This window comes from Zeus faber, assembly GCF_960531495.2.
Source record: "Zeus faber genome assembly, chromosome: 13".
Classification (NCBI taxonomy): Eukaryota; Metazoa; Chordata; class Actinopteri; order Zeiformes; family Zeidae; genus Zeus; species Zeus faber.
Window position 1 is genome coordinate 15,561,657 of NC_137198.1, and position 11,318 is coordinate 15,572,974.

Below are 11,318 nucleotides of genomic sequence, written 5' to 3' on the forward strand. Positions count from 1 at the left end.
ATAGGTTTTCTAAGATTTGGCTGTATTCTAGCTTTTTCATAATAAAGCAAGGGTCAAATGGATATTTTAACACAATATATTTCATTTTGATAAGGAGCCTGCAGCGCATGTTGTAGTGTCAAGCATTGATTTTGGTTCAGCGAATAACTAAATGGTCAAAGCCATATGGGGCAGTTGTATCACAATGACCACGGCAGGCACACATAGCACAAAGCCCAGGTTTATTTAAATATCTGCTTCATGAATGAATAATGCTTATTATTTAAGCTTTTTAGGAACAATTTTTGCATACAAAATTTTAAGTGTTTAAGTTGACCTCCACTTGCTTGTTTATATGAGTAAATATTGACAGTGCCTTATTTAATAAGTACAAATGTGCAGAAATCACATTTTAATGTTTTATTGAAACATACATGTGCAGTATACCCACATTTCACTGACAAGTCTTCATGAAAAAAAAAAAACAATTTACATTGATCGGTCATCAGGTTATTCGACTGATAAACAAAAAGGCATTTTGAAGCAACTACACATCAAAACGATTGCAATGCAAAAGCCTTTTTTGTCAAAACGTATTCACAAATAACAGTTTACAAAATGGTATATACAGCAGTAGTTAGTGAACATGTTGAATACTGGAAATCAATGGCATGGCTTAGAGAGCAGTTATACAGAAAGGTTTTGGTGTTATCGGAAAACAAGCATTAATATCATTAAATACTGTATAATTCAATAATCTATTGTTATTTAAATATTTGTACAATTCACAAGAAAAAAAAAATGTTCTAACAAATCAGGCAGGATTTACGTGTTGTTGTTTTTCGCACATAATGGCTGTTTCTAAAAAAAAAAAAAAAAAAAAGGATCCTGTTTTACGTCGGTAAATGATGTTGTTGGTTGGCAAACCTTGATGACAGGTCGCTCAATTGCTAGTCTAAAATGTTGTTTAGATTTTGAAAGGAACAACAATTTAGCACTGCTCCTCGCCTGGGAGCTGTTCTGCTGTAGACAAAACAAGCATACAAGGCTGAACTTTAAAACTTTAAAATACAGGCACAAGCTTCCTACATACAACAGTATTCAGTTATCGTGCACCTTACACTTTGTGAGAATTAACACTCACGCCCTTTAAATTTTTGGTTCCCCTGAGTCATGGCAAATTGAATACTCCTTGATGAATATATACAAGCCTGTAAAAGACACCATAGCAGCAGACCATGTCTTAGCTACAGTATCTGCTATTAAAGTGTTATGTGCAAAGTTGAAGAAAAACAAGCTATTTGTATTCCCGAACTACACTGTTTCCAAAAGTTATTATGCCCTTGCATCAACTAATGGAAAATGATTTGGCCCTGTCCTAATAAAAAAAAATTTGCTTCGGTTCAAATAATAACTCGTAAGTATTTGGAAAATAACAACCTAAGATCGCATTACCGGCATCCTTGTTTTCCCCACATTCCACTGTGCTGCACGGTGTGCACCAGGACCACAGTAAGCACCAACAATTTGCTCAAATACCATGACTTCTTGCTCTTCTTGCATCGCACACTTAAAGGTAGGTGAGTAAGACAGCATTTCAGATCAGACACCCAGAACGTCGCAAAAATGTAAACGCTTTGCGTACAAAAATAACGTCGGCTCACCATCGATGGGCTGGACATACAGTAGAAATAGCTGGCCTTTGAAAAATAGTGTTTTCTCGCTCAACAGTTCTTTCAGTTGTTTTTTTTTGGGGGGGGGGGGACCCGTGATGGTGAAGCTAATTCGGGGGTTGAGTTGAGGAAGGGGGACCCCGGCAGTGCCGGGTCGCCCCTCTCAGTGCCTGCTGCGGTCGCGCGGAGCCGCCCCTAGTGGATGTTGAGGTTGCGGAAGTGGTCGAAGGTGGCGCCCAGGGCCCAGCTCGTCTCCACGTTGTTCACCTTCTTGGTTAGCTGAGGAGCAGAAGGGGACATCACGTCATTCGGGTTTGAGTGTGTCGCCTCCGTCCGGGCGGATCGGGGCAAACGCCTCGATTGTGTCTTAACCCAGGTTTTTTTTGTTTTGTTTTTTTCGTCTCACCTGCAGGACAGTGTTATCCTTGAAGCCAAAGCCCTCCTTCAGCAGGCAGGTGATGTAGGTCATGTCCATGCAGAGGAAGGGGCTGATGGCGCGGTACTTGGTCATCTTGTTGCACACTGCAAGCACAAGGAGAAAGTTTTTGTATCAGCGCGGGAGACGGCATGGCGGGGGTTCTTGCGGCGGGCAAACTGAGACCTCCCCCTTTGTTGAGTTATTACGGCGCTATTACGGAACGGTGACACGCCTGATGACAAACGATGTGTTTTTCTCACCCGCGCGCCACATGATTAGAGGATGACCCCCTTGCGCGTTGTTTTGCCCGCCGGGCAAGTAGGTGCGAGGCGAGCGGCGGGGGTCAGTGCGAGGCTGCGGGTGGGCGGCAGTGTTTCACACGGTGCACAGTGGGTCTCAGTGTGTGTCAGCCCACAAGTGGTGTGTGGCTGCCAGGTGCCGCGCAGCTCCAGGGGCCCGGGCAGACAACCCTCTACCTCAGGTGCCGGCGCGGACTTGTTACCAGACCGACCTGACAGCCACGTTTGTGTCTCAACACAAAAGTTGACATAACACACCGAGTATGCAAAGTAAATCTCGTTCTGCCTCCGAATAGTTTGAGTGTTTCACGAGTACAGCCTCGTACATCACAGGCCGCAGTACCCAGTGTCAGTACAACGTTATGTGTATATAAGTATGTCTATATGATCTGTCTCCATCCATGAGCCAACGCTAAACACACGAGCACATTCCATGGGTCGAATTTGCCCAAATAAACTGCAATTTAAAATGTTTGGGGATGTTATTTCAGCTGGATGCAAGGTGTGCCGCCTCTGTGAATTACGGCCTGTGTGCGTTTGCCTCGCAGGGGGAAATTCAGTGGTTATATTAAGCCCGGTCAGATTGTCAGGTTTTAAATATGTAAATAAACAGTGAGGCTCCTCGCTCGTACCGCACGGTGTGTGAGTCACTATAACCCTTCATTGTAGAGGAGATAGCAAAAAAGAAAAGCTACCTTCTTTGGCCCTCTTCTTGAAATCCCGGACTTCGACCACGCCGCCTCGACTGCCATCTTGCGGGAGAGAAAAACAAACAAAAAAAAACAAAAAACAGTCGAATACCTCGTTTCTGACAAACACAAGACTGTTCAGCGCGGACAGGAACGGGACGGACGGGCGGGTCCATCGCCTCCCGGCGCCTCCACTCACCGATGAGGCCCGACTCCACGGCCCTGTCGAAGTAGTAGGAGAAGGCGTAGAAGATGCTGCTGCCCTTCACCTCGTACGGCTGGTGCACGATGCCCTTGATCACCTTCATCACCTCGTAGTAGCACAGCTTGTATCCCGCGTAGCCTGGCGAGAGAGAGAGCGGAGGGAGTTCAGCGGAAGCGGCGCAAGACCAAAATCGGAGCCGACGTAGTGCCACCGCACAGTCAGGGAGCCTCCGCCGGAGCCAAATCCGAGCGGTCGGAAAGGCGATGGAGAGTGGAATGCCGAGTGTAAAGGTCGCGGCGGGGTTTCCAGTTGGGGGCTCACCAGCGAGTCACGCGGGGGAAGCCCCACCACGACCACTTTTTCGCATGGGACCCGTGGGACGCTTTTGGTTAGGGCTGACCCAGAGAAACCATGTGCTGACAAGGGCAGCACTTAGCGCGGCCCTGCTGGGATGCCTATTTTTACCACATAATTGCGAGCGGTCGAGATCAAGCCGCTCGAGCGGAAAAATATCAGCTCGGTATCTCTCGGCTACCGGGCTGCGGTATCGGCGCCGCTGCCCTTATTTGCGAAGATCACTGACTGTTTCCTTTTGATTCAAACCCATGTTGGCCGCGGTGTGAGCGTTGGAGGTGGCGGGAGGGAGCGGGGGGATGACAGAACGTGTTTGGCAAGCCGGATCTTTCGGGAATTTTCTTTTTCCCACCTTTAATATACTGTACTTGAACTCGGTCAGGAATGCAGGGTTTGACTGGATATGAAAGATCGGGGTCAGGGGCTGGGGCGGGGGGCACTCCAAAACCTCAAACCCAAACTCTATTCTTACCGTCTGGAACTCCGCTCACTTTGTAGGTGATTCCTCCAAAGGCCACATCCTCCCGAAACTTCTTTGGGAGGCAGGAGCTGGTGAAGATTTTCCAGTCCAGACCTGATAAATAACATTACATATAAAGTGGAAATGAAATGTCTGTTGATCAGGCATAAAGGACAAATTAAAGCCTGATAGGAACGCTGGGATGTTTTACCATCGGCTCCCAGGGCCCCGAGGGTTGCCAATCGAGCTGCAAACAGTCCATTCCCAAGGTAGCTGGATGAAGGAGAAGACGATGGCGGTTATTCATGGCAAAACAAACAAAAAAAAAAAAGTATGGATATTTACATCACTATATTTACGATTACCCACAATGCTTTGTAAACTCACCTGTGCGTGTAGAGCTGATAAGTGTTGTTGAACATGTTGAATTTGGCGATATAACTGGCCGGAGCGGAAAAGACTGTTTTCTGTTGGAACAAAGACAAATGTTTCGTTTTGTGTCCATCTTCAAATGTCACTTTTCTGCTCTCCACAAATATCAAATTATTATTTTGTTTGGTTGTTTTTTCACCTTTGACTTGGGAAGGAATGTGATTTGCGTGGATCCTCCGCCCAAATCCAAGATCCCGACTGTCTTCTTGGTGTTGGAATACAAGTGACCTGATGCAACAAGACAGAAATGTGCAGCAGCAGTGAATACAGAACGCTTCCATCCGTCCTCACCGCTGTAAAAACTATACCACCCCGTGGATTAGTCACCAAGGTCTATTTAGGATTCATTCATTTCTCCGACCGCTTGAGTCACAACGAGATGGCGCGCTTCCAGCATTTGAACTAAATGAGATACTCGGTTTACGGCTCAATTTCAGCTGAATAAAATCGTATAACGGCGACGGCGGCAGTAAAACGTGGGGGAACATCGCACACCGTCGTCACCGGATCGGGGGCCAACGATTCAAGTTCAGATTGTCAGACGTGGGGGGGGGGGGGGACTGGAGTCTCTCGCCGCTCGGGTTTCTGTGTACACACAGAGTCTCGGATTGGAGCCTGTGGACCATTAACACCAGTGTCCCAAAACACCCCGCCATGTCTTACCTGTCAGAAAGTTCACCGTCACCCAGGCCAGGACCCCTACGCCGGCAGGAGGAAAAAAATATATATCAGCGTTATAATTCAATTATTCCAGCGACTAATCCCTCAACGCTCCAGCTATTTAAACAGGTTTTCGGCCAAAGGAGAGCGGGCTGGAAGCTCCAGATGAGTAATGGTTTCGTCTAGCTGTCTCTCATTAGGCGGCAATGAAATTAGCTGTGGCAGCCAAACATGTAGGCCCTGCAGACCAGCCCAGGTAATTACACGCGTCTCAGATGTGGAGTTATTGCGCTCATAAAGCGCCGATGATAAATAAAACACATATTGGGTGATGAGACATAACCCCGTGAGGGTGTCTTAATGAGCGCTGTGCAGGATCAGGCGAAATTACTGGGTGTGGAGCAGTCTACGGTATCGGCGAGTTACGAGCCAACCTCTTGTGAGAGGAGTTTTTTTTTTAGGAGGGAAACATTGGTAGGTGCATCAAAAAAAACAAAACAACAACTATGAGATAATAGCATCGAGGACCAGAAAAGATGACGTACCTTCATTTGTTCCGTTCATGATGGAGACGCTGTTGTTTGGTATGAAGAAAGGCGACTCGTGGAACACTTCCCTCACCTGCAGAGACAACCGCCGACGTTTTTACTTCCATTATCCACCGACGCCGCTGCACCAAACCACACGGTGTGTAGTCTACATCAAGCTACGTAGGCTGTAGTCTCAGTCTAATCAAACTGAATGCTGTATTTCTGTCTGGGGATCCTCTACGCAGACTCCAGCAGACAGGCTGCGGCTCGACGGCCTTTGAGTGACAGGTTTCTCGACCACATGCATGGTGGAACAGTAGCCCTGAGTTGATCATTCAAATGACATACATGGCTTCTCCACAGAACCCCACAACTACTGCTTGTACGCGACAAGACGGCCACCAAACGGGCAGACGTGCCCTCTTTTCAAGGACACTTGTAAGCACTTAGCGGTTTTGGGTCCTGCGCTTTGGCGAACCGTCTGAGGGCGGCGAGAGAGAGAGGGAAAGCCCAGCCTCACCTCTTCCAGCAGAGCGTTGGCCTTGTCCTCGGGCAGCAGGCGCAGACCCGCCGTGGCCTTCAGGACCACCGGGGTCCGCTTCCACTCCGCCTCCGGTACGGTCTTCTTGGCGATCTTCAGCAGCTGTCTGATGGTGTTTCCACCCTGAAGACGAGATAGACGTCCTGTTACCGTCATGTGCTTTTAAAAGCACATAGCAATTACCAGAAAGACAGGGAGACTTGAAGGGTTGGAAGAGCCAAAGAAGAATGAATGAATGAATGAATGAATGAATGAATGAATGAATGAATAAATAAATAAATAAATAAATAAATAAATAAATAAATAAATAAATAAATTAATTAATTCATTTATTTATTCTCTAAAATTGAGATTCGTGCACCTTCCTATGCCATGACAGGGATACGTACCTCCTCGGGGTTGTCTTTATAGGCGGACAAACCGGGCTTCACTGCATGATACAGTTCATTGTCCAGGACTGGCAGCTCAACTGAAATAAAAGAGGGAGGTAAAAGATTGTGTCAGAAAACAAACCAAGAAAGACAACAAGTTGGACGTCCGCTAATAGTTTCGTAACGAAAATATTTCTGCGGCCAAGCAACGTCAGAGTGCGGCCAAAGAGGGAAATAATTGCTCGGCTACTCTGACTCGGTCTCATCCGTGCTCTCTCTCTCTCTCTCTCTCTCTCTCTCTCTCTCTCTCTCTCTCTCTCTCTCTCTCCCCACACCCTGCCCAGTTCATGTTTGTCTTCTCACCACACAGCGAATGGTTTAGCAGCCGTCAGAGAGACACTTTGGGAGACGGCAGCATGTGATGCCCTACCAGCTCCAGGGACGGAGAGAGCGAGAAAGAGACTGGAAATAGGAGAGAGGAGCACTGACCTGGGTCTTTCTGAATGAACTTGTAGATGTGGATTCTGCTGCCCGTGCTGCCGGCGTCAAACATGATCCCAAAGAAGACGCGGCTGATGTTGACAGGGGCGAGACCCTCGGGTAGATGGAAAGGCTCGGGTGCAGGGCGGAAGAGCTCAGGCGCCGGGTGGAAGACTTCAGGCACCGGGTGCAGAGACTCCGGCGCAGGATAGAAGACCTCAGGAATCTCAGGGTTGAGCGGAGTGGCCGGCTGGGAGGCTTCGGGGGCCGGGTTGGAGACTTCCGGCAGGAGGTTGGCGGAGTGCTCGCGGTAGCGGTAGTGGGGGATGAAGCGGTGGTGCCGGTAGTAGGTCGCCTCTGCTACGAGGTTCCCGGCCAGAAGCCACACGGATACGGTCAGGAGCAGCCTGTGCGTGGCCATTGTTCTGCAGCCGAAGAGGAGAGAGCGAGCCGGTGGAGTTTAGGGGGGGGGAAAAAAAAAGGGAAAGGGACAAGCCTTTTGCAGAGGTCAGTGTTCAGACGGTGCCTCTTCTGGGAGACCTGGGAGACCACAGCTGTGGAGCGGCTCGCTGCAGTCGGAGTAGGAGGAGAGACGCCAAGCAAACTCAGGGCTGTCTGTTCATCTGTTTACAGTATATAAAGACATAAGGGCTTGGCAGTGGGCCACGCCAACAGCAGCCATCCACCAATCCTGTGGCGTTCCGTCCCCGCTCCCTGGAGAGTCCCCCCTCCTGTGTGAGCTGGAGACACACTACCTGCTCAGCAGCAGCTTTTCCTTTTTTTTTTTTTTTTTTTTGGGGGGGTGGGGGATCATTATTGGCTACTTTTTCTTTCTACTCTTCTATCTTTGGTGGGTAATACGGAGATGAACGTCGCCCTAAAAGAAAAGAAAAAAAAATAGGATCGTGACATCAAAATGAATGGCTCACACAGAAAGTAGCAGCGATGGTCTTAAAATACACTTTATGAGCGTCTTTAATGAAGACTTGCAGAGTAACTTGCCTCATGAATTCCTCCACTACTCTTCAACCTTTTTTACTCTCACAAGTGCTTATAATTTAGATTTGGCCTCTTCCCTAAATTAGCAGTGATGTAACAAACTTTCTATTTCACAGCTGATGACCTGTTAATTGCAAGCTTTTCTTTTTTTCACGTACAAAGAAGCACCAGTTTTAGTTTACGAATGCCATTTCTACTGAAATGACATTTTTTTCAAATGTTAACTAGTAAAGAAATTAAATAAGTAGACAAACACATTAATGAAATTGAAGTGAATAAAAGATAACAAAAGTTTCTAAATGGATTTAATGATGGGTTTTTGTTATGGATTTCACAAAATAATTCAATTGCTTGTATAAAATGCCTGTCTATCCACTTACTACATGCCTAAATGACTATGTATATGGATGTGACAAATAAAGCTCTTGAATCTTGAATCTTGAATCTTGAATTAGAAACCCCCTTTTAACATCAGCACCTTCAAGGGGATTTGACTTGCTCTTCAACTGGCATTAAAGTTAAGAGAATGTTTGCAATCATCTCACTCCCACTCGTCCCATTGCTAACCACAGGCCTTGTGAGGGGAGAGAGAAAAAAAAAAAAAACTATTTGGGCAGCGAGACATTCACGAGAAAATGCACAAAAAGCATGTGTAGCTGTTTCTCCGATTTAGGTGGGCGGCTGGCAAGGCTTTGAAAACCACGCTGTAGTGCATCAGGTTAAAGAATTGCGATGTAATGTTCAAAGGCAGAGGACATGCCAGTACAGTGGAAAATGTTTGGATGGGAACTGGGTTTTTTTCTATGGCACTGCCACAGTTATAACCCCAATTATATCTACGAAACCCTGTTAGAACTGAGACATGATGCATTTAGACCCCACCCCAAACCCTGCAGTCTCTCTATGGGTGAAGATGCTTATCAGTGGGTGAGTGAGGCGCGGACTGAGCAGTGAGGCTGCACCATCCAGAGGATGAGGGGACGAGGCGCTGGGGGCGGAGGTCCTGCGGACGGGGCACGAAAGAGAGAGGAGGTCCACTGGAGGAACAATGTGGGGAGGGTGGGGCTTGGCACCAGCGTTCGCCCATCATGCCATTCCAATCCCGGGACACTCGGCTGTGCACAGCACTGTTCCAAACACTGTAATTTGGACTAAAAATATTGGACTTTCTTTCCTCCTTCCTCTTTTCTAAATACCGTGGCTACTTTTTTCTTCAATCCTGCGGCTCACCAGAATGGTCTTTCACCCCTATCAAAGCATGCATGTGCAAGACCTCTGCTTGACTCGTGCCAGCAGATATCCTGTTGGCAGTGGCGTCAGTGTGACTGTTCGGTCAAGCGAACATCCTTAGGGTCATGCTCTGTAAAAGTGATTCGTCAAGGTCATTTCGCGTGCACCTCAATTACATTTATGGGCCAAGCGTTTGTCATAGGACATCAATGACATTTTCACTCTGTGAGCCTTTACCATGAATAACAGGAATAATTAAGGCTTTCAAATACAAATACCAATTTTCAAATAGCAATTAGAGTATGTGCTGCCGTATGAACACCAAATGAAACTTCCAAAGAATATGTGTTTAACTTAACTAAATTGATCCCCAAGTGGGAATTCTGTATTTTTGTGGTTTGGGGCATAATATAGCATATTTCCAAAACGAAATCCAATTTTGCCGTTTTTCTTTAAACATGCATCTTCATGTAAGGTGGTCTTGTATAGCATGACACATCATATTACAAACAGAATTTTCCTAAGAACAGGTCGCATGCATATAATTTTGGTGTTTTGTTATAGCAAGCAGAATGCGGTAAAGCATGCGATGCGACCCCAGCTTTGTAATCTAAGCCGTGCAATCTATTATTAATATGCTGCAACATTGCCCTCAGGAATGTCGTGTTTGTGGGTGTCCTACCCCCAAAAGTCAATTGAAGAGACCCAAACCTTGTCATTACAATGCCAATGATAATGACAGCTTTGAACAGTTAGGGTTATTTCAGTTTTCTCTGCTCGCTGTCATAGCAATTACCTTTAAATTTAGTCTTCAAACCGTGCATAAGCCATCGCAGAAAAGCTAAGCCTATATGATTTACTTTACAGTAGCTTTACCTTCACATTTTGCAATACCCACTTTGTGTTGGAGGATGTTCTTTGGTCTCCTTCCAGCTTGTCCTTAAAGCTGAGACCGAGCTGGAAACATGATATGCGCGACCGAGACATGATTTCTTTTTTTGATATGACATGTAAGTACCTTCAACTGAAATTATTCTTATTTTAGCCTTATGTAAAGTAAAACAAAGAAAACAACCGCCCGCTCTGGATGGATATAGCGGCGAGAAGCTCAGAGTTCTTTTCAGGACAAGGCCGTGCAGAGCGTTAGCATTTGTGATCGTGTAGGAGGACATCATGTGACCCTGTTTGATGGCGACAAACCTGTAAAAACCATAATTACCATCCATGTATGCAATTGTCCAGTGTCAATATTTACTGCAAATCGTTCAGTGGCGCACAAATCGAGCATACACTCACCGGTCAGCCAACATGAGTGTATTCTTCCCCCTATTAAGTGATTGGAATAGGTTTGGATGCGTCAGATTGGACGTTGTATCCCAGGGGCAATCTTTTCAAAAGATATGAGAGCTGTTACAATAATTTAATAATCGCCTGGCCGCAAACATTTTTGAGCAGATTACAATCTTCTGTAAAAATCGTTACATTCCACCATCATATTTCTATCCGAGTTTAAGAGGAATTTAAAAGCAATGTTAGAAATGTTGCCGTAAATAGAATGTGAATGAGGGCGTTCCCATGAAGTTGGGTTGGTGTCAGGATAACAATTTTTATGTCCCAATGAACGATGTCAATAGTTATCTATTCTGCAATGTGTAGGTATGTATTATTCCCATTTTATTACAACTAATGTTTTGCTATGATAGTGGCATAAAATGAACAAAAGAAGGCAATCATATTGGTAATTAAAATCAAATATCCTATTAGATTTCTAAACATACATGTGTCATGCTTGTGTTATTTGAGCAGGTCGTAAAAGCAGGCGGCCAAAAGAAAACCACACTGCCCAGTACAATCAGCTGGTGACAGCGTCTCCATAGCAACGCCACTCCAAACACAACTTCCCCGGGGCCGCTGTTGGTGCTAACGGCGAGTTAACAAGGAAAAGTTGAAAACTAGACATTTTTACTGTTTATGTGGAAAAGAAACACATTGTTTGCA

At 46.0% G+C, this 11,318-nt stretch overlaps 1 protein-coding gene across 1 annotated transcript; it reads right to left on the reverse strand.

Annotated features, from left to right (window-relative positions):
* Positions 1 to 384: 384 nt before the first annotated feature.
* entpd5a (ectonucleoside triphosphate diphosphohydrolase 5a) lies at positions 385 to 7,620 on the reverse strand. Its single transcript, XM_080012764.1, has 13 exons — positions 7,101 to 7,620; positions 6,630 to 6,709; positions 6,220 to 6,363; positions 5,715 to 5,790; positions 5,173 to 5,208; positions 4,649 to 4,737; positions 4,465 to 4,544; positions 4,289 to 4,350; positions 4,090 to 4,191; positions 3,258 to 3,401; positions 3,065 to 3,121; positions 2,059 to 2,174; positions 385 to 1,931 (listed from the first exon to the last, which is right to left on the reverse strand). The coding sequence occupies exons 1-13, from the start codon at positions 7,510 to 7,512 to the stop codon at positions 1,848 to 1,850; spliced, it is 1,482 nt and encodes a 493-aa protein (XP_079868890.1). The 5' UTR covers positions 7,513 to 7,620; the 3' UTR covers positions 385 to 1,847.
* Positions 7,621 to 11,318: the final 3,698 nt, after the last annotated feature.

Coding starts and splice junctions, on each gene's coding strand:
- entpd5a (XM_080012764.1), bottom strand. CDS start 7,512: ATGGCCACGCACAGGCTGCTCCTGACCGTATCCGTGTGGCTTCTGGCC. Junction 6,364..6,629: donor ATAAAGACAACCCCGAGGAG/GTACGTATCCCT, acceptor TCTCGTCTTCAG/GGTGGAAACACCATCAGACA. Junction 3,402..4,089: donor AGTGAGCGGAGTTCCAGACG/GTAAGAATAGAG, acceptor CTCTCTCGCCAG/GCTACGCGGGATACAAGCTG.